This window comes from Nelumbo nucifera, chromosome 3, assembly GCF_055504915.1.
Source record: "Nelumbo nucifera cultivar China Antique chromosome 3, China Antique-T2T, whole genome shotgun sequence".
NCBI lineage: Eukaryota > Viridiplantae > Streptophyta > Magnoliopsida > Proteales > Nelumbonaceae > Nelumbo > Nelumbo nucifera.
The window spans coordinates 27,018,059-27,043,874 of NC_142651.1; the positions used below are offsets into that span (position 1 = coordinate 27,018,059).

Genomic DNA, 25,816 nt, shown 5'->3' on the forward strand with positions numbered 1-25,816 from the left:
TTGTCCTTCTGTAAGAGACAAAAGGCTGTTTTCCTTCATATGGTGTTCTTTTTCACATTTTTCTTATTTTTCATGATTTTGTAGATTCTCTACTTTCATGTATTCTCTACTTTCAAGTCAGATAGTTGGACTCTCTGATCCACTTCATTCACTCAATCAGGTTGCTAAACCCAAAAATAGGCAGGTCAGATTAACCAAATCTCACCAAAATCCAAGTAAAGCCACGCACATAAGCTGGCCTCAAAATCATTTTGAGGTTGTTTCAGTTCAGGGACAGAACAAATCATTTTGTGGTGGAAAGGTGTCTGAATTACAGGACCCTGATACCAAGGCCAATCTAGTCCAAGTATTAAAAGATTGTTTCAAATAATAACATCTCTTACCATCCAAATCCTCTTCCCCATTCACATTCTCCTCATTAAGGAAATCTGTCTCCACCTGCAACAACAGGCCATCACATACAAATCAATGGCTGCTAGGGTAGAAAGAAAAATGTCATTAGCAAGGAAGACTACATCTTATGTGCATGGTTACCTGTTTCTTCTTCTTCTTTTTCATACCAGCAAAAGTATTTTCTACTCCATCAGAAACTGCATTTGAAGAATCTCATAAATTCCAAAGAAGAATAATGCATCCTATAAATGAAACAATAGTAATAATAAATTACTTTAAAATATCAACCCAACAATCCAATTCTAAGGTCTAAAACTTGTTTGCATGGCAGAGTGGATAAACTTGATAGTCAAACGAGAATGTCAACTGGTCCTTTTTTATAAATGCCAACCAGTCATGAATTGATTATTAATCAGATCACAGAATTCCTCAGATGATAAGGTTTCTGGTCAGAGTCAGAGTTGAGAACTTTAGCTTCTAGCTGAACTGGTTATTCTCCAAGAGCAGCAGCCTGGTTGACTCTATTAAGAACAGGTGTTACAAGAAACAACTTTGTATGGCAAACACCAGGGCCAGGGGGTGAATTGTATGATCTGTCATACTATTGTGTATGGTCAACATTTTAGCTGGTTTCTCTTCTACCCTACTATGTTTTTAGATAGTAAGGAACTCTTTTTTTCTTTCAATAAACCCCATTCAACTGCTTCTTATCAAGAAAATAAAAACCCTTCAGCAAGAAAATTATTAGTCACTGATTCAAATTAATACCTGATAAATTCTCTGTTTTTTCAGCCAACTTATCAACAGATTCATCTGCAGGATCCTGAATTACAACCTTCTTCTTCTTTTTCTTCTTCGTTGGGTCAAATGGAGCAAGCTGCAACAATGAACAGATCCAATTTTTTGATCAGCAAATGAACAGATTCATAGTACATGTTTTTAAATTGGTGACAGTTTACTTCTGTTAATATGAAGACAAAGAATGATCTATGTACACCAGTAAGCAAGAGTCCCAATTTGCACAGATTCACACTACATTTACAACATTAAAGACTTGTACATATAATAATACGACAAATATGAAAAAAAAAATATAGCTAAAAGATCAGTTCTAGAATATTTATCAAAAAAAAAAGATCAGTTCTAGAATTTAAAAATCAGAAAATAGATATACCTTTTCAAGATTAGTGTCAATTATAGTATGTCAAGTCAAACATATTTTTCTCTAGTATTTGCTAGGTGGAGAATGATTTCCCATGCAGAATGGGTTCCTTTAGTCTTTGACAAATTTTGCAGGTAAAGCCTCACGCACACAAAAAAAAAATGGTATTCATTTTTCTTTATGAGCATATCATAAAGTTTTAGGAGCAAGGTCCCCTAAAAAAAGGCTAGACAGTGGAGAAACTATAAACACAAAACAGCTTGCAATATATGAAAATCCTTCTCCACAAACTGATCATTTCATATTAACCATGATCACCCTAATTAGGAATAAGACAACTAAAAGGTCACTTCTACCATTTGACCCCACCATATAGCATTAACCAAGTCCCCTTTGACCCCTCCAATGGCCAAGCAGGAGGAATGTGGCTGTTTTGCGATATGTACTCTCATATGGAGGGTGTGCAGGCCTTTGTAAATTAGTTTCCTCAAATAACTATGTGGTTATTTTTCAGTCAAGCAATGCTCCTTATATATGCTGTTTACAGATTTTTTTTTCTGAAGATAAATGAAGAAAAAGTTTATTCAGAGAGAGAGAGAGAGAGAGAAACACAAGAAGGTGATAACGAAATACCTGCCAACAGAACAACGGCAAAAGAAACAACAAAAAACCCCTAAAGTAACCCCCCCCCACCCACACACACTTGACTTCCCATAGACCAAAAACTGACACCACCCCACCAGAGACCCCTTCACAGGGCAACAAGGCTCACCCCATACCTTCTGCATTTGAACTAAATAGTCTCTTTCTTTTTCTTAACAACCCTTCTATTCTTCTTAACCTCTTGTTGATTCAAATCCCAAATAAGCCCCCTTTCAATTTATCAAGCACCTTAACTGGCATGGATCTGCTGAACTTTTGATGTCTAAATCTTTTAACCGCATTGGGATGACCTTCATATTTCTTCCTTTCTCTATTGAAAGCACTAATCTTTTCAATCTCAAAGATCACTTTCTTCTCGAACACTTGCTCCGCTACCAAATCATATCTCCCTTGTGTTGCTTAGGCCTTGCTTCACTCTATAGTCTGTTGTTCTTTTCCCCCTCTACCTCTAGAGAATCTTCAATAGGGCTTGAAATGTCCTTTCCCACTGACCTTCAAGACCCCACTCGCGCTTTCTTCCACTTCCCTAAAGGCTTTCATAGCAAAATCCTCTCCGCCCAAGAAAAGAAGTCCCAATATCTTATTTACCTCAACCTCTTTGTTAATAACCTTTTCTAGATCGGCTTTCCTCCCAACTTCATGGGTCTCATCCAATGTGGTCTCTTCATTCTTCCCCTCCAAATCATCCTCAAGGGGCTTCGTTCTATATTTCCTTCTCCTTTGTAAGACCTTTGCTCTATTAACCTCTTTCCTTTTGTTTCCTTCCCTTTCTTCCTCTTCCTTCTTCTTCCCCGAACAATCCCCATCATCATTTGCTACCTTCCTTGAGCTCCTTCTTTCCTCATCCCCTTCAACTCCTTCCAACCACTTTGAAATTCCGTCCCCTCCGCCTATGGTAAACGAATCACCACCTTCTTTGATTTTTCCATTGGACAGTTGTATCTCTTCGCCTACCCGTACCACATATGTCTCACTGGACCCTACAGCTATTACCCCTTCGTTCTCCTCTTCCTACGCTTCCTGAAACTCCTCTATTGGGTTGTTACCCACAGCCTCACATTGAGTTCTTATTAAAGAAGAAGATAGACCCAAAAATTCGTCTATTATTTCCTCTATCTCACTAGTCACATGCTCCCTTAAAAATCCACGTGCCTCCTCACTAGCTAAACTATTAATCTCATTTGGCCCACCCTTTTTCCCCAGCCCAACAGCTTTGGGCTATAACAAGCCCAACCGAGTTAAATAAATTCCCTCCCCCCATATGGTCCCTTATCTTATCATCCTCATAAGTTGTTTCCATATCCACAACCCAACTTAACCCATCCACCCGACCCGCCTCCTCTTTTACCACTCTCTTAGGCTTCTCCACTGAGTCATAAAACTCATGTGCATGCAAACTTGCATAAACACCATCTGTCATCGTTTGAATATAGGTACTTTTTCGATTGTTACCCCAGTGATTTAAAAGGCGCGCCTGGTGAGGCGCATTTTGGGGTATGCGCCTCGCCTAGGTCCTAGGTGCACCCCTTTCAAAAGGCGCGCGCCTGGTGAGCCTAGGCATGCGCCTGAGGCACCTCAGCCCAAGCGTGCGCCTTTTTAAAATTTTGCGCTTTTTGCTTTTTTTGAGTCTAACAGCTCGACCGGGCTCGAGGCAAGCCCAAGCTTATGTTAGGGTCTGAAATTCTTATTTCTTACATAAAAAAATAATGATTTTACAACTTTCATCGCCTTTTAAGAAGATATTTTATTGCAATTAATGAATGAACAACATCAGCAAATATGGGGTTCTCGGAGCTCTAGAAAGACTTGTTTGGGCTTGCCTCGAGGGGTGTGATACAAAGGTGACTCATAGAATTAAGAATGCAATATGTTTTACATCACATTAGCTACTTGAAGCAATGCAATTAGGAAAAAAAAAGAGATTGTGGGTTTTACATGCTTGAAAATGCTTTATATGTTTGCTTTTATTTTTAAATTTTCATTTGAATATACTTCACATGTTATGTTTATGTATTTTAATTTTAGATAATAGGTTTTTTAATTAATTTATTTTAAAATTTAAGTTTATATTTTTTATTAACATTATGTTTAATATTTTTTGAATTTTTTGCATTTTTTTAATTTTGGCATTTTTTTGAATTTTCCGACTTTTTTAGCTTTTTTTTTGTAATTTTGCACCTTTCTTAAAAAGGCACGTGCCTCACCTTACGCCTTGTGCCTCATGCGCAAATTAGCCCTTGCGCTTTTAAAACACTGGTTACCCCTCTCCAAGACCCAATTTGAGGAGACCTTTTATCTGCTCTATTCCTTTCTCACTCTCCATTTTTTTTATTTAGACAAAAAAAAAAGATAAGAACCATTAGCTCTTTACCCAACAATACCTTGAATGCAATGTAGGCATTCCCTCTCAGTCCCTTCATCTTCCTCCCTGCGAGCTTCCTTCCACAGAGAAGCTTCAATGGAGGTCACTAACCATGGTGATAAGCATAGTTGTCAAGGTGACGCCTAGGCGGGCATCTACGCGACAAGGTGCCCTTGGAGGCTCACCTCGCCCAGTCGCCAAGTAGTTTTGTGCACTACGTTATAAAATGCTTTTATATTTTATATTTTTTGACATTATAATTATAAAATAGGCAATATTAAACTAAAATACTCATTTTATGTGTTTATTTTTATTATTTTCTTATTTGTTAGGGTTTAATCAACACAAACATTGCTAATTGTTGTATTGAACCCGTGGTTCAAAGTATTGATACACCTCTGTGTATCGGTAGAGGTGTATCAGTACTTATAACGATACTCCCCCTATTTTTTTATTTATTTGGTTTTCAATTTCATTTTTAAATATATATATATATATTATTTTAAAAAATGGGTTCCTGAAAACACCTGTAAACATGTGTATTGGGACGCAAAAGATACAATACAATTCACCCGATACGGGGCATATCATATTGAAGCTTTGATCCTTGATTGAATACTCAAAGATTTCAGAACTTGAGCCAATAAGCAAGGGAAGAAGTTAAAATTTTGTCTAATCAACACATTTTCTTCTTATAGATCTTCTTCCACCTTTTCTTTTCGTCTTTTCCTATAACAAAAGTAGGGGTTCAGCCCCTATATATTTTTTTTCCTTCGTTCCTTTTCTTCTCATAAAATGTTGATTTTCTAAACTTAAAACATGAAATTTATACTTCTCTTATGAAAATTATGGATAATTATTAAGGAAAGATGGTTATGAAACCTAGGGAACTACCCTAGGATATATGGCTTTACTTAAAAAAGATCCATCGCCTAGGCGACTAGGCGACAAGGCGCCCCCCTATCGCCTAGCCTCGCCTTGGCACCTTAAAAACTATGGTGATAAGAGAAGATTTTCAGTCAGCACGCCCACCTTTCCAGGAATGTCTTTTGGCTTAACTCCATTGATAAGTAATGCTGCCGAGTGCAAATCGATAGTGAAGACTCCTACTAACTTCCCTCCAAAAATTGATGCAATGGACATAAATACTTCTTGCTTCCAAAGATGGAAAGGAAGTTCGACCAAATGAACAGTAACGCCATCTTCAATACACAGTGACTTTGCATTGGACAAAGGAGACCACCTTGAGTCAAATGTTACCCCAAATCATCTGTAAACTTACTGCTTCCAACTCCATTTCTTCTTCAACCAAATAAATAAGGGCTTCTCGTTTTTCAAAAGGTGTGAAAATCATAGTACCTTTAAGTTTTAAACCTCAACTTACCGCCTCTGCAATCTTCTTCCACTCCTGCACCCCCTCATTCAATTCAACCACTAGCATCTTATTCCAGTCCTTTCCTTCCTTAACATCCATATTGCACTTTCAATTCCCTCATGCAAAAACTACGGTTTTTTCTGACTCAAACTCCTTCAGATACATAAAACCCTTATTTGCCACTTTAAACTCCTTAGCTATGGTGAACATTTTCTCTAAATAAATAGTGAAGCCTTCCAAGATGTTGAAGATTAAACCCCACCCTTCCCCCTTTCTTCCTTCTGGGAAACAAACCAACTGTTTCCTACCTTTTCCAAAATGTTCAAACAGGGCAATGAAATTACCTCTGTTATTCCTCCTCCCTACTTCATATGACCTTCCTTCCGTCTCCTTAAGACTTCTCCAAACCAAACTCCTCTCCTTGTGCATGGCATCCGCAACAAAATTCTTGAGCCACGCAATAACCTCATCTCCAACCAAAACCACCCACGATTTCTTCAGTTCCCACTATTAGTCATTCTGACAGCGATGGTCTTTTTTTGACTCCTCAATAAATACCTTTTAATCATAGTACCTGTTGATAATGTAAATTTTGTCCCAAGAACTGAAATAAATAGGGCCCAACACGAGATTGAATAGAAAGGAGCTATTGGGTCCACCAAGAAAAATAACAAAATTGAGCCCAATGAAGATGTTGGATGGGGGAGAATGTATTGGCCCGTTAGCCCAAGGAAACAATTACTTCTCTTGGGCTTAAGCTTCAAGTGTTTGGTACAATGGTCTCATAAGATAAAAAAGGGAGAAAAATCCTTAATTCAAAATCTTGATTTGGGATTTAGTGAATCCCATTTAAAAGGCAACCAGCAGCTTTCAAGACTTAATTGATCCACCCAAAAAAAAACGGAAAATGATGATTGGTCAATGAGCTAAATGATGCATGGGCCCAGCCCCTTTGCCAAGTGGCATGTAGGGAGACATTCTATGCATTCAATTACATTTAGGCTACGTTTGTTTGGGGTGGAAAATCAAGCCGGGGTAAACTTTACACCCCGGTTCAATTTTACTGACGTTTGGTAAACATGTAATTTTACACCAAAATCAGTGTAAAATTACATTTTGAATTTTATTTACATCGATAACCAATGTAATAAATACATCAAAATTATCAATATAAAAGGTAATCGCTCGCTCGCTCGCTCTCTCTCTCCTCCTTCTCTCTTCTTCTTCCCCCCCCCTCCTTTTTTCTCTCTTTCCGTCGCCGCCGCTGCAAGTTGCAACGGTAGATCTGAACCCCTGTGGCGTGTTGGGTTGTTATAGAAGTTGTGAGCTGTTATGCAGGAGAGAAGAATGAAAGAACAGAGAAAAGAGAGAGAAGAAGAGAGAAGAGAGAACTGAGAGCTCAAAGATGCTACTGGCGGCGCAGCTTTTTAATATATATACTAGGGCGACAGCAACTAAAATAAAAAAAAAAAAAGAGCAAAAGTACAATAGTACCCCTGCGGTACTATACATAGGAAAAAATAACAACTGTTAACACTCCCCCTCAAGTTGGGACATAGATGTCAATCATGCCCAACTTGTCACTTAAATCATGATGTCTTGAGTGGTGTAGTCCTTTTGTAAAGATGTCTGCAAGTTGATCCTCAGAGCTGACATAGGGAGTACACACTTCCCTGTGATAACTTTCTCTCTGATAAAATGCTTGTCGACTTTAATGTGTTTAGTTCTATCATGTAGCACAAGGTTAGTAGCAATGTTTATAGCTGCTTTGTTATCACAGAATAGGATCATAGGTCTGTCCACTAGAAAACCCAACTCGCTCAACAGATTCTTTATCCACATAATTTCAAGCACTCCATGAGCCATTGCTCGATATTCAGCTTCAGCACTGGATCTAGCCACCACACTTTGCTTTTTGCTTCTCCAGGTAACTAGATTTCCTCCTATGAAGGTGCAGTAGCCACTAGTTGACTTTATGTCATTTAGGGATCCTGCCCAATCTACATCAGTATACACTTCAACTTTCAAATGTCCATGCCTTTGAAACAACAAGCCAGCACCTGGAAACCTTTTAAGGTATCGGAGGATTCTTTCTGCTACTTCAAGATGAGTGGTCATAGGAGCATGCATGAACTGGCTAAGGACACCAACTGCATAAGCAATGTCTGGGCAGGTCATAGAAAGATATAACAATCTCCCTATAAGTCTCTGAAACCGTTTCACATCCTTGATAGGTTCACCTTGGTTGTCACCGAATTTATGGTTAGGATCAATGGGGGAATCAATTAGCTTCACTCCCAGTTTTCCTGTATCTTGGAGTAAATCTAGGACATACTTCCTTTGGGAAATGAAGACACCCCTTTTTGAGCGGGCAACTTCAATTCCTAGGAAGTATCTTAGAGGACCTAGATCCTTTGCTTCAAACTGTGTGGCAAGAAAACTCTTCAACTTTTGGATTTTATCCTTCCAGTCGCCAGTGATAATTATATCATCAACATATACTATCAAAGCAGCAATTTTACCTTCTCCTCTTTTCACAAACAATGTGTGATCAGATTGGCATTGCTTGTATCCTTTCTGCTGAACCGCTGCATGGAATCTGCTGAACCAGGCTCTCGGTGATTGTAGCCCGTATAAAGACTTCTTCAACCTACACACCTTTTGTTCATTGCCTTGAGCCTGAAAACCAGAGGGTTGTATCATGTAAACTTCCTCTTTAGGGTCACCATTCAAGAATGCATTCTTGATATCAAACTGATGTAGATTCCAATCAAGATTAGCAGCAAGAGAGAATAGAACTCTAATGGAGTTCATCTTGGCTATGGGTGCAAAAGTCTCTGCATAATCAACTCTATACACTTGTGTAAACCCCTTTGCCACTAAACGAGCTTTATACCTCTCCACCGTGCCATCAGCCCTATGTTTGACTGTGAACACCCATTTACATCTAATTGAACCCTTTCCCTTAGGAAGATCTACAAGTTCCCATGTGCCATTTTTATGAAGGGCATTAATTTCTTCCTTCATAGCATCTGTCCATCCAGGTACTGAAAGAGCTTCTGCCACATTCTTAGGGATAGGGACACTGTCAATGGATGTGAGAAAGGCTCGAAAAGAAGGTGAAATGTTTTCATAGGAAACAAAGTAGGAAATGGAGTGTTTAGTGGTGCACGATCTAACACCTTTCTTGTGAGCAATAGGAAGGTCAAGGTCGTTAGCAACAAAGGTATCAATGGCAATGGGGCAGGAACATCAATGGGAACCAAGATACCTGAGTGGGTATGGTCTGTCCCCGAAGAGTTTAATGGCACTGGAGGTACAGCTTCTAGATTCTCCACAGCTCTTGAATTTGGTTGGCCTTTGTGACGACGGAAGAAGACACGAAAATGAGGAGGATCAGGAAGAGGAGGGAGCTGAACTAGTTTCTCCTCATTCCTACTCTCCCCCTGAGGAGAAACAAGGAAAAAAGGCTCACTCTCAAAGAAAGAGACATCCATGGAAACATAGAATTTCCGAGAAACAATATCAAAACAACGGTATCCCTTTTGAATGAAGGAGTACTCCAAGAATATGCAAGGAATAGCACGAGGATCCAATTTCCCACGAATGGGGGGACAAATTTTGGACAAACGAGAGGAGGAATGGGAAATAGGGGAGCCTTAGGAAAGAGAAGCTGATGTGGGGCTTTGTACTCTAACCAACGAGAGGGCATACGGTTGATGAGGTAGATAGCACAAAGGACAGCCTCAAGCCAAAAACGTTTTGGGACATTCATATGGAGTAGTAAACCCTGGGCCACTTCAAGGAGGTGCCGATTCTTTCTTTCAGCAACACCATTTTATTGTGATGTTCGGGCACAAGAGCTACGGTGAAATGAACCACGTGACGCAAAAAATTCCGTGTGATCACTATGAAAATACTCTTTGGCATTATCTGACTGAAAAATTTGGATTTTAGTTTGAAATTGGGTGAAGACCATCTGCTGAAAATCTTGGATAATTTTGGGTACTTCATCCCTGGTCCGCATGGGATATACCCATGTATATCTAGAATAATCATTGATAATGGTAATAAAATACTTGTAGCCACTCTCAGATGGTAAAGTAACAGGGCCCCACACATCAGAATGAACAATGTGAAAAGGAAAATCAGATTTATTATTTTTTTAAAGAAAATGACTTATACACTACTTACTCAATTGACAAGTTTGACAAGAGAAATCTGAAACGGACACCGACTTAAACAATTCTGGAAACACCACTTTCAAAGACTCAAAAGATAAATGACCAAGACGACAATGCCATAAATAAACTTGACTCTTACAGGACTGACTCTTAGACTCTGTGACTTGAAGACCAACCTTATTCTCTAGCATGTAAAGTCCATTAACCATACATCCTCTACCAATCGTCTTCCCCGATGCCAAATCCTGGGTCACACAGTAAGAAGGGAAAAAGGTCACTGAGCAGTTTAAGGAATTAGCAATACTACTAACAGAGAACAAATTAATGGGAAATTTCAAAACATGTAAAACATCAGAGAGGGTAAGGCCGAGAGGGAGAGAAATGGTTCCTTGACCAGCTATGGTAGTATATGATCCATCAGCTAGTCTCACATTGTCTCTTCCAGAAAAAATGTGATAGGTTTTAAAGTAAAAGGACGTACCAGTCGTGTTTTGACGCTCCAGAATCAATGATCCAGGGAGTGTCAGAGTTATGAGAAGCAACACGGAAAATTGTGGCAGAGTTACCTGATGTAAACGCAAATGAAGTTGAGGGAGGAGCATCCATCTGACGAATTGCTCTACCATAGAGCTCTAAATGGTCACGGAAGGAATTTATAATATCCTCCCTTGGGTCAGATCTAGATGAATGTGTCCGAGTCACAGTATGAATGGGGGGCTGATTCTCCTAAATAGCCATGTTTGCCATAGTGTGTTTTCTTGTACCTTGTTGTCCCGACTTTTTATTCGTATCTGAACCTTGCTTCTTATTCAGATCTTGAGCCCATTCCGGCTTCCCATGAAGATCCCAGCATGTGTCTCGGGTGTGTCGGGGTTTCTGGCAATGAGTACACCACAATTTGTCCTTGTCATCCATCTTTTTTCTGAAGATCTCCCTTCCTAGAAGTATTTCCCCCACCGGTAGTAACACTCCCTTTCACTGCCAACACAACTGCATCTCCTCCAGAACTGTTCATCAAATTCCTTCTGCTTTCTTCTGATTGTACAAGAGCATAAACTTCCTGAACTGATGGAAGATCCTTGCTACATAGGATCTAAACTCTGATAGATTCATATGTAGGGTTCAAACCATGTAAGAAAGCAAACACTCTCTCTGCTAGGAGACGAGTTTTTTGTACAGTTTTGCATCTTCATCACACTTCCAGTCCACACTCTGATAATGATCTAATTCCTTCCAGACAAAGGTCAAGTCTGAATAGCACACAGATAGATACCTCTCCCCCTATTTACAAGTAGACGATTCTGCCTGTAGTTGGTAGATTTTTGCATAGTGTCGCAGTTCTGAATATGTTGATTTTGTTTGTTCCCATATCTCATTTGTCGTTTCAACCCACATGAAATTCCTTCTTATTTGAGGTTGCATAGAAACTAAAAGCCAAGACATGACTATGTTGTTTTCCCGGTTCCATCTGTCATATTCAGCACTCCCAGAATGTGGTTCTTTGATTCTCCCATTAATATAGCCTATCTTTCCCCTTGCAATGATGTACAACTTGATCCCTCTTGACCACTCTAAATAATTTAAACAATCAAGAGGGATAACAGCCATGGGAAAGAATAGGTCCACACCCCCACTCATTCCATTCAGCATTGAGGAAACACCGGATGTAGCAGAATCTTCACCACTCATGATTTTAGATTCAAAAACAACTCTTAAATGGGGTACACAGCCTTAAAGTGTTACTACAGGTGTTGTTACAGCACTAACAGGTCATCCCTTGACTTACAAGTTCAACACAAGTATTGCCACAATGCATACAGGTCATCTCTTGACATACGCATCAACAGGACTACTATTACAGCAAGTACTGGCCACTTTCTGACCTTCAGTTCACCATAAAAACTGTTGTTGCAGCACACAAGAGGTATTGGTCACTTTCTGACCCACAATTCACCATAAAAGCCGATGTTGCAGCACACAAAAAAGGTCCTCACGACCTACAGTTTCTCAGGGATCAGTCGACCCCACAAAAAGGAAAGAAAGAGGTGTTGATCACCTCACATCCAATCGGCAAACCTAATACAGGTTCTGCCCTGGCACACGACCAGAAAAAAAGGTAAGAGAGAGAGAAAGGTTACTTCAATGTGTGAGATCTTCAATCAGCTGAACAGTAGATGAGGGCGACAGATCTGGAAATCTGGTGCAAAGAAGAAAATGGACTGTTCGCTCGACTTCTCCTTTCAGATCTGGTAGTCCTGCTTTGATACCATGTTATGCAAGAGAAAAGAATGAAAGAAGAGAGAAAAGAGAGAGAAGAAGAGATAAGAGAGAACTGAGAGCTCAAAGATGTTGTTGGTGGCGTAGCTTTTTAATATATATACTAGGGCGACAGCAACTAAAATAAAAAAGGAGCAAAAGTACAATAGTAACCCTGCGGTACTATACATAAGAAAAAATAATAGCTATTAACATGAGCTTTGTCGTTCATGGTGGATATCGTATTTTAGGGCTTGTTTCGTGGTTTTTACTTTCAGGGGTTTGGTTTGGTGGCGAGGTGAGACACAACGAAGAGGTCAAGAGAACGCATTCAGTATGAAATGGTAGGTTGTTTGGATTTTGTTCTGCTTTTTTTGGGTCGTTCAACCGAGTCGAGCAGTTGCAGCGGCCCCTCTAGCTTTGTTTGATCTGTCTCTCTTTCGTTCTCTCTTCTCCTCCTCCTTTTTCTTCTTCTTCTTCTTCTTCTTCTACCCCTGCTTCCCTCTTCCTCTGTAGACCGTCTTCTCCTCCTCTGCACCATCTCACCGAATTTACACCTTGACAACCAAAAAAGGTAGGTGTAAATTTTCAAAATGAACCAGTTTTAATTTCCACTGATCACTAAATCGGTTCATTTTTTCCATGGTGTAAAATTTGAATTTACACCTCAAACAAATGCAGCCTTAAATGAGAATCAAAGATTGCTCACCGATCTGTTAATTGGGGATCTCAAACCAACTAACGTTCCAAAATAATACAAATTATAATTAAGAGAAACCCATTTAAAAGGAAATCAGCACACAAGGGGGGTTGCTTGATCAACCAAGTTTGGAAGCCATGGTCGGTCAAATAAGTTAAGAGCTGTATGGGCCCAACCCCTTTTGCCAAGTGGCACTTGGCTTTAAATAAGTGGGAGACAAATCCAACCCATTTTTCTAATTTGCTTTTAATTGATCACCAAACCATCAATCTAGTGGGCCCCCATATTAATAGATGGATGAAGGAGAGCAAGGGGTTCTTCCTTCGGCTCTTCCCCCCCCCCTTCGGCTCCTCAATTCAACTCCATTGGCTCTGTTTCTTTTAACAAGAAAAATGAAGGGATGGTTGCATCTAGATCAAGGAAGGAAGATCCAAATTTTTATCTCCTCAACTATTGAAGATTCAAAGCTACTACTAGTTTGTGCTACATCGATTGGGGAATTTCGGTCTTCAATTTACTGCAGTCAAAAGCCTCTGCCAAATTACTAGAATCAAAATGTTTTCGACAAATCCTTTCAACCACGAAGGCCTCCATCAATTTATTACATTTTACAACCAAGGGACCTCTTACAACTAAAGGTTAGCATTGTGGTTCATGTTCAAATCAACAATTAATCGTGAACAAAAGCTTTGTTCACATACAATCAAGGTTCAAAATATCGATACGCCCGATACGCCCATTTCGATACTTGCTTTTTTACTTTTTTTTTATTTTTTTTTTCAAAAATGGTTCAGGGGAGTCGGTCTAGGACCCCTCCATCCCCTGAACCAGTCAAACCCCCGATACACCAACTGTAGGGGCGTATCGGAAGGATCCCGGAACGATACCTATCGGTCAATATGGGCCGATACGTAACGATACTTTGAACCTTGCATACAATTGGTCACTGCAAGTTCCTTCTACAACTACAAGTCACCAAGCTTTTCCGATCGTGTTTGTGACAAGCTACAAATACAAGTTCGGGTTGTGTTCGTGACAAGAGAATCAGAGGATTTTCTTTGCCAAAAAAAAGAGTTTGTATCCCACTAACATTTCTCAAAAAAAAAAACATTGAACTTCTTTGATTTGTCTTCGTTAAATTTTTGTGCTCCAAATTTATGCAAGAAATTTGTGTCGACAGTACCAAACAAAAAAAAGGTAGTTCCAAAGGCCCAAAAATGCTTCCATCAATCTTGACAAATACCCCTCTAATTTCAGTTAAATCTTGATGGCATCTTCAGCTACCATCAAACTTCAAGTTAATGCTAAGTTGGTAGAAAAAGAGGGATACTCTTTGAAGAGAATCACTTGGGGAGGAAAAGATGACCCAAGCAGGTACATAATATTCTTTTATTTTAATGACTAATTTCATGATTACCTATCAAAAAAAAAAGATTGTAAATGTTAACTTATTGAAATCTTCTTCCATAACCTTGGAGTGCTTTCTTCTTTTGCTTATAATTTTCTATGATCTAGTAAAGGTAAAAAGATAGAGATGTTGCTTTTTCAATAAGGGATGCGCAAGGGAAAGTAGCGATTAATGGAAGAAAAGACTTATAATAATATGGAGAGAACAAATCAGGAAACAATGTTCAAATACATATCCTGTGTTCACTGTCATGAAAAGTGTCTCCCTGATAATTTTAATCATGTTAGGTTGTAGTTCTGGTCCTAAGCCTGGATGGGTGGCTATATAACGTCGTTAGTTATGATATTATCTTGTTCAAAAAATAATGTTATGATATTATGATATAGAACTAGAAACTCAATGAGTTAAACAGAACCATGGCATAGCTGCAATAGGTAAGTGACAAAAATCAGTCAAATTGATGAGAAAACTGATAAATTTTCCAACAAAGAAAAAACAATTGACTTGTAGTTTAGGGGGTGTTCGCCAACATGGTAAAGAAAATAATATCAACCTCCAAAATAAACATAGAATTTGGACACTACAAATCTTATCAATATAAAGAAACTTTAGGCAACAGAGGCATAGAAGTATGGAATATGGACCAAATCCTTTATTATCAACAACAGATCAAGAAGTACCTATTAAGGTATAAAGGAAGTACACCCCCAACCATGTTATAAGGTTAAAGGAACTGGCATTGCCTGTTATTGACTCCCATACCAAAATAAAAATAACAGAAAGTACAAAGTGGCCCTCTTCAATGGAAAAAGCATATTATACAGTCAAAGTTAAGCTTCAATGACATAAATATGTATCTAATATATAAGCACAAAGGTATAAGTCTATAAGATACCAGCTCATATCAACTCAGACACTTGGTACACAGGACCAGCCAGTGTTTTAAAAGCACAAGGCACAAAAAACTGGAACCAGTGTTTTAAAAGCACAAGGCACAAAAAACTGGAACCAGTGGTTTGAAATCACATGGTGACATGCAAAAGAGACAGAACTCAGTATGACAAGTTTAATGCTTTGAATGATCAAAAGATTAAAATTATGGAACTTCTTTGTTCATGGTTAATGATCAAAAGATTAAAATTACGGAACTTCTTTGTTCATGGTTAATGATTAAAAGATTAAAATTAAAAGAAAAAATAATCGGTGTTTTAAAACCAAACCTGGAGGTTGAACCACTTTTATCTCCAGGTCAACATGTGAATTTATCATTATTAAAAACTCAAAGAAAAAGTAATACAAAAATCAGTAACCAGTTAAATGGTTCAGATAACCATCTGGGTCGACACATTTATTGACCAAGCCACCAATTTTTTGTAATATAGTGGGTTATAGATTAACCTAAACCAGGATTGTAACTGGGTCATGGGTCACCGGTCACCCGTCACCAATCCAACCGGCTGGGTCAACAACAAGCTGAAAACACTGCTCACTAGTCACTACCACAGCACATAAAATTCCAACACCACTAAATGTCAACAATCAAGCATATGATGTATTGAAGTGAAAAATAAAAGTTAAAGGGACATTTTGAAGGGTTGGGGGAAAGGAGCTGTTAGTTGTAGAGAGAAAGGATTGTTCACTGAGGCGTTTTTGGGCAGATATCTAGTAGTTATGAGGTTCTTATATGCTCATTGTTTGAAAAGGTTGAGTCCATATGCAGTTAGGTTGTGGAAACTGGCACAGATTGAGTTTGAAGGAGTTCTTCTTGGGTTCTCTTTTTTAGTTTTCTTGATGTAGTTGGGTAGAGATACTTTTTTTGTAAGGGTTAACCGGTTAAGGAATGGTTGATGATTACTTTTTGGGTATACTGGCAATATCTTGTCACCTGAGATTCCGCTTTCTTCCCTTTTTCTTTTAATAAACTTTAATTTATTATCAAAAAAAAAAGAGAAAAGGAGAAAGAAGAAACGCAAACTTACTTCTGGCACATCTTCCTTCAAGTCAACAGGAGCTTCTTCTGCCATATCTGTTCCAAATCAAACAAAACCATAGAAATGAGAATAAGTAAAGAAAACCTATAAAAAAAAAGAGAGAATAAGTAAAGAAAATCAGAACTTATGTAAAATACCAAATCAATAACAATTTCCCTATGCTCACGAACTTCATAAAATTCCACCTACCCCAAAAAAGGATTTTTATTAGCTCTATTTGAAGAATCAGAAAATGCAATACCCTTGAAGAGTAAAAATCAGTAGATTGCAAAAACAGCTCTTCTTTTTTAATCAAAATAAGACACACAAACAATTTGGAACTTGGAACAACGCTAAATGCAATTGAAAGAGAAAACTATCTTCTCTAATGCACAAAGAAAGATTGTAACAGTGTGAAAAATATTTAAAAGAGATAATAACATAAAAATGAAAACAAACTAACTTAAGTGCATGGGTTTGATTCTAGTTAACTTCTTTTTTCATTTTCTCCCTTCCTGCCACATTACAGTACTTTCCTCATAAAATCCTATCAAGGTTAAAAATCAATAAAATTTCCCAAATCTCGCATTCAAAACCCTTATTTATCTTTTATGCTGATATAGGCCCTAATCTTTTACATCTATAATCATAATCTTAGATTCTAACATGTAGTTCTTTAAGCTTATTCTTAAGAACCTGTAGCTTAACTTCATCTAAGGTGGATGTGAATCAAGATAATTAACTGCATTAAAAAACCGTTTTTATGAGATGCATGAAATTCCGAATTCATATCCGGTTCTTTCTTTCATTTGTTCATCCGCGTCTGAATTTAAAATGGTAAGACTTTCCAAATCCAACACCATGCAATTCTATAGTCTAGCTTTAGAAAGTATAAAAGTTGGTTTCCCTAGAACTCTAGTTGACAACCTCACCAAAAAATCTCGCCTAGCAATCTTCTTTATCCCCATTGGAAGTTTGAATTAGAAACAACTCAACCATGGAGGTTCCATCAAAATTAAATATTTCATTAGACAATCATCTCAAACGGAAGATATCATGAGCAATCCAGATTCTAGAAATAAAGGAGGGGTTCAGCTTCTCTGTCAAATCACTTTCAAACTTCACTATAATTCCAGCACATGCATGCACGCCCATGAAGAGAGAGAGAGAGAGAGAGAGAGAGAGAGAGAGGGAGGAGGAAGGGAGGGAGACCCTACTTCAATTATGATTTCTCGATTGGGCAAAATTTTCGAACAGGAAAGAAGAGATGTAAATAAGAAGAAGAAAAAGACCAAGTAAATACCTCTTAGAGTTCTGAATACCGAAGCGTGCTTTGAACTGAAAATATTTCACAGAAAACAATTTCACCGGCTACGAGAACGAGAATGAGTCTGTGACTGCGAGTCTTGCTTACTAAAAGAGGCCAAGAGGATGATGCCTTCCAAAGTTACAAGTAAGAACTTAGAAGAGGGTTTTGGGAATTTGGATTCCCAAGGTATATTAGGGAATTAGTCATAGACCCGTGCATCGCACGGATATTATTTATAAGTAAAATTAAGGATGGATTTTTATGACATTTTCAATTAAGTGGTTTTATTTTTCTTTATTACTAGCGGGGGCAATGCACGGGAAAATCCAAAATATTTAATAATTTTATTTATTATTAATTAATATTAAATTAATAAGCAAAATCTGTTGTTAATTAATAAAAAGTATTTAAAGTTATTGTTAATATCTAAAATTTTAACAATTGTATTTTTATTTAATATTGATTTATAAAAAATAATTATTGTTAATTTAATATGAATAAATATTTTTTAATAAATTTGGTTTTATTAATAATTTATAGTAATTTTAATAATTATTATTTTTTAAAATGAAAATTTGATTTACTTTAAATAATTACAAAATCTAACATTTTTATTAATTTCACTAATAATTAACTATTATATAGGAATGACAACAGGGTGGGTTTAGGGCAGGGCACCCCATCCCTATCCCTACCCATAGTCAACACACTCTACCCCATCATCGCCCCGTTCTCAGTGTCAGGTGGGTTCAAGGCAAAGCACCCCACTCCTCATTAAGGATGGGGAATTCTCGAATTTCCCTACCTTGTCCCCAACATTGGGTAGGTTCAAGTAGAGGTGTAAATTGAGTCGTGTTGGGTCGAGCCTTGGGCCAGGCCAGGCAACGGACAGAGCCAAGCAATGAGAGGTCAATTTTCTAAAAAATTGAAAAAGATGTTTAAATTTTTATTTCTTATGACATTTTTATGTATACAATTATTTATATACACATTAGACTTATTCATGGGCTAGGTAGTCAGATAGCCCGACCCGGCTTGATCTGTTATTTTTTAGGGTTAGACAAAATTTTAGGCTCGTGGGCTCGAGCTCGAGCTTTCTCAAATAAGCCCGGCCTGATACTATTACGTATATAAAAAGTACTTATGTTATATATAATAAATATAATATATATATGCTTCTTAAATTATTAATAAATACCAATTTACTATTAGGAAATATAAATTAGTTTATTATATTATTACTAAATTAATATAATGTTAGTTTATAAAAGTATATTGAAAATAAGACATTTTGTGTATAGATCGGGCTTCGGGCTTTATATAAGGGTTGCCCTCGGGCTCAAGATCTAGGCTCGATGGTTAGGTCGGGCTTGGGCTCGGGCTTGCACATTTTCTGTTGATAAAGAGGCTTATGTTAATTATAAAACTATGATTTTTTACAAATTAAAATTTTAATTTAATTATAGTCTAGTATAAAAATATATATAACATTTCTATATATATTAATATAAAATTTGTTATAAATATTATATAATAATATTTACCATATATGCATTTAACTTCCAAGTTGAGCTTATTAGGGGTTGTTTAGCTTGGGTCCTAACCGCTAAAGCTATCATTGGACTCCAAAAGTTTGATACCTAATTAGACTTCGGATCTGATTATCCCTAATAATGTGTGGCCTACACACGCTCCTACACATGCTCGGAGATGTTGATGCTCGTCGGGCTGATGGAAAGGGCGGCCGATCTGTTTCTTTTACTTTTGTTTGCCGAGGTAAATTTTACCTTACCTGCTTTGTACTTACCTTGGGTATCCTGTGTTGTAGGTATGAGTATGGCCAGCGAGGAAGAGATTGTTCACCGAATGAAGGCGCTCTGACAAAGACAGGAACGAGCCGGTATGCAACCGGAGACTTGTCCTGAGGTAGAAGAGCGGCCACGATCCAAGGACAGGGCGGCTCGTCGGCAAAGAAGAGGTCAAGGAGGACGACGTTGCCGTGGTTGACCCCGAAGGGGTCCGTCGTCCCGCTAGTGTGTCGGTAATTGAGGCAGGCAGGCAGCTCGGGTCTTTGCGAGCCGAGGTGGTTAGTTCGCGTAGATGATAATTTGGAGACGCCCAGGGTTCCCGAGCAGCTACTATAGGGAATCATGACAATGTCCATAGCTCAGGAATCGGTTGGGGTCGGTAGCAGAGCCTTGGAGTGTGCGCTGCTGCGGTCTACTGCCCAGGCAAATCCTCTTCTTCTTATTCCTTGTGTTTTGCTCTCCTTTTCGATATACTTATCATGTTCGTCTGCAGAATGCTTGTGCGGCGGTCGTACTGGCTGATCGTCTCCAAGACCTTCGATCATCGTACGAGCAAGAACACTCTGAGTATCTACGACAGAAGACCTAGTTGGCTGAGCTTCAAGCCGCTGGGGAGCGGTTGGCCGCGCTGGAGAGGGAGGCGACCGAGCTAAAGGTATAGTTGGTTGAGCAGGCTAGTCTTGTCCAGGAGCTAAAGCGAGAGATCGCCAAGCTTAAGGATGAGCGAGACAAGTTGAGGCAGGAAGCCGCTGAGGAAGCCGTCAATGAGTACAAGGCATCAGAGGAGATGCAACTGCATATGGACGAGTATGATGAGGCTTCCTTCGCGATTGGGTTCAATCTTTTCCGATGAAGGATCCTTCGCTGCCACCTAGAGTTGGCCATTGAGTCGCAAGGATGGGATGCCTTTGATCCAAATTGTCCGCAAGGGTCCGCCAAGGGAGCTGAAGATGAGGTCGAAGCCGTTGTCGGTGCTGCTGACTTTGCCGCCGAGGATTGATCTGCTGCCTCCTATGTTTATTATTTTCTGTGTTTCTTTGGGCTCGGTAGGCCAAACCTTAAACGACGTAATGAACAGTTTAGTTAAATGTTAATGTTTCTTTATTTGATCACGTGTTGCTACACTTGTGCCTCTTTTCTAGCCGAAGCCCATCTGCCCGGGTTGTTGTGTGTGTTGGGTTGGGTTATGCCTCTATCTTGTGTGATTTTATTGGTCGAAGAGTGGCCGGCCGTGCTATTGCATGGGTCGGGGTTGGTTGTGCCTTGGCCGGCCGGGCTATGCCACGTCATCCCTAGTCTTGTGCCGGTTGAGGTGTAGTTGGCCGAGGTGTAGCCAGTCGGGCTATGCCTTGGCGTTCCCAGTCCTGTGTTGACCGAGGTGTAGCCGGTCGGGCTGGGCCTCGGCGTCCCCAATCTTGTGCTAACCGAGGTGTCATTGGTCGAGGTGTAGCCAGCTGGGCTATGCCTCGCCATCCAAAGTCCTGTGTTGACCGAGATGTCGTTGTTCGAGATCTTTCGGTTCCCGAGCTCTTAGCCATGGAACACTCAGTTTTTGGTCTCAGGAGCCTTTAGGGCCCTTCTAGGGCTAGCCATTTCCCAGCTAGCTCAGTCGTTAAGTCGACGGTTGTGCGGAGTTCCTCGACTGCCCTCAGGCCTTGGCAGGCGGGGGCGTTCTTCCTCCACGTTTAGGCTCAGCCGTTGGCAACTAAGTCGGGTTGCTTGCTCGGCAATGTGCTGCCAAGCTGGGCGTAATGGACTCAACAGGTTGGCTATCGGCGGAGTCAGCTCAGTTGGCAGTGCAACTTAGCATGTGCGTATGTGGTGTGTGCAGGTAGTACATCTTTTATTGCTTGTAGGTCTACAGGTAGTACATCTTGAGGTTTCCCAAGTTCCAACTCCTTGGTATTGGTCAGCCTTCGAGGTCTTCAAGTCTATAAGTAATCGGTTCGAGGACTCTGGTGACCTTGTACGACCCTTCCCAGTTCGGTCCGGACTTTCCTTCTCCTGGTGTGGGGATTATGACTTTGCTTAGAACGAAGTCGCTTGTGTTGAATTCACGTCTTCTTACCTTAGAATCGTAATGTCGTGCCACCTTCTGTGGTTGTGCAACCATCTTCACATGTGCTTGGTCCCGAGCTTCTTCTACTAGGTCCAACTCCGCACGTAGATCTTCGTCATTCTGCCCCTCGTCGAAGAGTTCGGTCTAAAGGGTTAGGGAACCTATTTCCATGGGGATCATGGCTTCGGCCCCGTAGGTCAGACTGAAAGGGGTCTCTCGAGTAGAAGTTCGCGGGGTCGTCTTGTAGGCCCAGAGAATGCTCGACAGCTCCTCAACCCACCTTCCCTTGGCTTGATCTAGGCGTGTTTTCATGCCGTGTAGTAGGATGTGGTTGGTTACCTCAGTCTGCCTGTTGCTTTGAGGTCGGTGTACTGTGATAGTCCGATGATCGATCCTTAGGTTGGCACAGAGGGCCTCAAACTTCTTGTTAGTGAATTGTGTTCCGTTGTCTGTGATGATCACGCACGGGATACCGAAGCGACAGTTGATTCCCTGCCTAAGGAAGTTTCGGGCATTGTGGGCGGTGATGCGCGCCAAAGCTTCGGCTTCTACCCACTTTGTAAAGTCGTCCACTGCTACGAGAAGGAACTTCTTCTGCGCAATTGTGGTGGGGAAGGGGCCAAGGATGTCCATTCCCCATTGGGCAAACGACCATGAGCTGGCGATTGACTTCAAAGGGGCCGCAGGCTGGTGATGGAGATTAGAGTGATGTTGGAAACTATCGTACTTCTAGATTAACTGGACGGCATCCTGCTTCATCGTCGGCTAGAAATACCCCTTTCGGAGCGCCTTATGGGTTAGTGTGCACGCATCGGGGTGATCTCCGCAAATGCCCTCAAGTATTTCCCTAAGGACGTGGTCTGCATCGGCTGGGGGGAGGCACTTCAAGTATGGAAGCATGCGGGAATGACGGTAGAGTTGACCTTGTATTAGGCAATACCTGAATGCTCTATGTTGGAGTCTTTTCGCTTCTGCTCAATCCTTCGGGGAAGTGCTCTCTCGAAGATACTTGATTATGGGGTGCATCCAAGATGAGCCATGTTTCACTGGAAGGATGAGGATGGATGATGATGCGATGCTCAACTGGGCCAGCATGTCTAACCGGACAATTGAGTCAAGGTCGGTTTGCAGCGAGTTGGCGAGCTTTGAAAGGGCGTCGTCTCGAGGGATCTACTGGATGTCGAAATGCTCGAGCTGCTAAATGAGCTCCTGCACCTTCTATAGGTAGCTCGCCATTAAGGGAGTCTAAGACTCAAATTGGTCGTGGATTTGGTTGACCACGAGCTGAGAGTCGCTGAAGGCCTCGATTCGTTGTGCCCCGAGGTCTAAAGAAAGGTGGAGCCCAGCAATCAGGGCCTCATATTCAGCCTCATTGTTGGATGCTTCGAACTCAAACTTGAGGGCATGTTCCAACACTATGTCGTCCGGGCCAAGGAGGATAAGGGCGACGCCGCCGCCCTACTGGTTTGATGAGCCATCTACATGGAGGGTCCATGCTGGGGGCAATGGGGCCGGTTCCTCAATGGTAAATGTACATTCTGTGATGAAATCTGACAAGGCCTAGGCTTTGATCGCCAGCTGGGGTGCGTACTCGATGTCGAATTCACTCAGCTCCACGCTCCACTTGACTAGACGCCCCGACACTTTCGGTCTTTGTAGCACCTGCTTAAGGGGCTGGCTGGTAAGTACTCGAACGTTGTGGGCCTGAAAGTAGGGTCTGAGTTTTCCGATTGCGGTGACGAGGGCCAGAGCCAACTTGTCGAGATTAGAGTACTAGGTCTCTATGCCGCTGAGGACCTTGCTGGTGTAGTAGATCGGCCTCTGTACCCGGTCCTCTTCTTTGACCAGTACTGAGATGACGACCTCATCCCCGGTCGAAAGGTAGAGCAATAGCTCATCCCCTGGGTTCGACTTAGTCAAGAGGGGTGGCAAGCTCAGGTACTGCTTCAGTTCCTAGAAAGTAGGGTCTGAGTTTTCCGGTTGCGGTGACGAGGGCCAGAGCCAACTTGTCGAGATTAGAGTACTAGGTCTCTATGCCGCTGAGGACCTTGCTGGTGTAGTAGATCGGCCTCTGTACCCGGTCCTCTTCTTTGACCAGTACTGAGATGACGACCTCATCCCCGGTCGAAAGGTAGAGCAATAGCTCATCCCCTGGGTTCGACTTAGTCAAGAGGGGTGGCGAGCTCAGGTACTGCTTCAGTTCCTAGAAAGCCTGCTCACACTTTTTTGTCCAATGGAAGTCCTTTGGTCATTTGAGGGCTTTGAAAAAGGGGAGGCACCGTTTCGCTGACTTGGGACATGCCTTATTCAGGTCGGTGAAGTCGATGCAAATTCTCCACTTTTCGTTGGCCATCTTTACCATCACTATGTTGGCCAGCCAATCGAGGTATTTTACTTCCCTTATGAAGTCGGCGTCAAGCAACTTCTATACTTCATCAGCGATTACTTGCCACCGATTTGTGGCGAAGTTTCTCTTCTTCTGCTTCACAGGTCGGTAACGGGGGTCGACGTTTAGCTGATGTGTGATAACTTCAGGATTGATCCCATGCATGTCCTCTGTCGACCAAGTAAATACATCGGCATTATTCCTCAGTAGTCGAATTAGTTCCTCTCAGAGGTGGTCGCCCAGCAGGGAGCCAACTTGGACCGTCTTTTCGGGATCTTCCTCAAATAGGGGACCTGGACAAGGCCTTCCACGGGTCGGCCACGCTGTGCCTTTACTTCGTCACGTATCCCATATGCTTCCGCCATCATCTCGGTCGTTGGACGTAGTCCTCGATAGGATAACTGATAGCAATGTCGTGCTGTTTTTTGGTCTTCGCACGCCACCCCTATGCCATACTTGGTTGGAAATTTCAAGGTGAGGTGTTACATTGAGACTACGGCTTGCAGGGCATTGAGGGTCGGCCTACTGAGGATCACGTTGTAAGAAGAGGGGCAACACACCACGATGAAGTCTACCATGGTCGTCGTAGTCACATCGCCATCTCCGATCAAGAGGGGAAGAGTTATCCTCCCAGTGGGCTGGAGGGACTCTCCCAAAAATCCCATCAAAGGAGTGCTAACTGGTGTAAATCGTTCTCTGTCAATGCCAAACTTTTCGAATGCATCTTCAAACAATACATTGGCAGAACTCATTGTGTCGACTAAGATCCGCCGCAGCTCAAAGTTGGTCACTTCAGTTGTGATGACCAAGGCATCGTTGTGCGGTGTCTAGACCCCTCGAAGGTTGTCGTCAGTGAAGGTGATAGATGTGTCGCGCCTCCTCCCGTGACCTCGGTCGTCGATCTCGCATAGTCGAGCATATCTTTTCCGTCCCGAGCTGCTTTCCCCTCTGGAGGCGATTCCTCCCGATATCACGTGGATGACGTTGACTGGGGTCCTCGGGGCGGAGGTTGCCAAGCTTCATCCTTTCTTCGTTCCTCTTGGGTTGACTTCTCCTTTCTGTCTATGAAGCCGTTGAGATAATCACGCCTATTTAGATCTTCGATATGGTTGCGCAGGTCGAAACAGTTCTCTGTATCGTGGTCGTGGTCCTTGTAAAACTTGAAATATTTGTCTTGGTTACTCTTGTTACTTTGCGTCTTCATCTTCTCGGGCCACCTGATATAGTTGCGGTCGCGGATTTGCATCAGAATTTCAGACTGCGGAATATTAAGTAGCGTGAGATTCCGATAGGTCGGCGGAGGGGTGTGAGGTCTATGGTCGATCTGATGATCTTGTCTCTTGTGGTCTTTGTTCGACCTCTCGGACTTCCGCTCATCGTTCTCTCTCTTTTTTATGTCGGACTTCTCATCATCGTCTCTGAGTTGCGCCTAGGCCTCTTCAACGTTGATATACTTCTGCGCGTGGCTCATTAGCACGATCAACGTCTGAGGAGGATTCTTGGAGTTGGAGAAGTTGAATGGGGAAGGGCGGAGTCCGTGTTGTATGGCCGTCACCGCAACTGATTAATTTAAGTCCCTGGCTTGGAGTTCTTCTTTGTTGAACCTCGCCAGGTAATCAATCTCTAAGGGACTCCGCCTTCCTCTGTCGAACCTGCATAAGACTGGCCGAAGTTTTCCAATGCTTCTGACTAGTTGTGAACTATGCCAGGAACTGGGTCTCCAGTTGGACCCATGATGCTATAGACCTCGGCAACAGGGAGGAGTACCATGCCAAGGTTGG

The 25,816-nt window shown here is 41.2% G+C and overlaps 1 protein-coding gene across 3 annotated transcripts in view; it reads right to left on the bottom strand.

Moving 5' to 3' along the window:
- LOC104600182 (eukaryotic translation initiation factor 2 subunit beta) overlaps positions 1–17,940 on the bottom strand; it is a 33,626-nt gene extending 15,686 nt beyond the window's left edge. Inside the window, exons 1-6 of one of the 3 annotated variants that reach the window (XM_010263111.3) lie at positions 17,777–17,940; positions 16,632–16,679; positions 16,483–16,529; positions 1,162–1,270; positions 535–590; positions 384–438 (exon numbers count right to left, since the gene is read on the bottom strand). In XM_010263111.3, coding sequence (XP_010261413.1) covers positions 384–438; positions 535–590; positions 1,162–1,270; positions 16,483–16,527 — 265 coding nt within the window. In that variant the 5' untranslated portion in view covers positions 16,528–16,529; positions 16,632–16,679; positions 17,777–17,940. Of the gene's footprint in view, positions 1–383; positions 439–534; positions 591–1,161; positions 1,271–10,315; positions 10,364–16,482; positions 16,530–16,631; positions 16,680–17,776 lie in introns of those variants that run through there. The other 2 variants (XM_010263033.3, XM_010263188.3) reach the window with 2 other exon arrangements.
- Between the last annotated feature and the right edge of the window lie 7,876 nt (positions 17,941–25,816).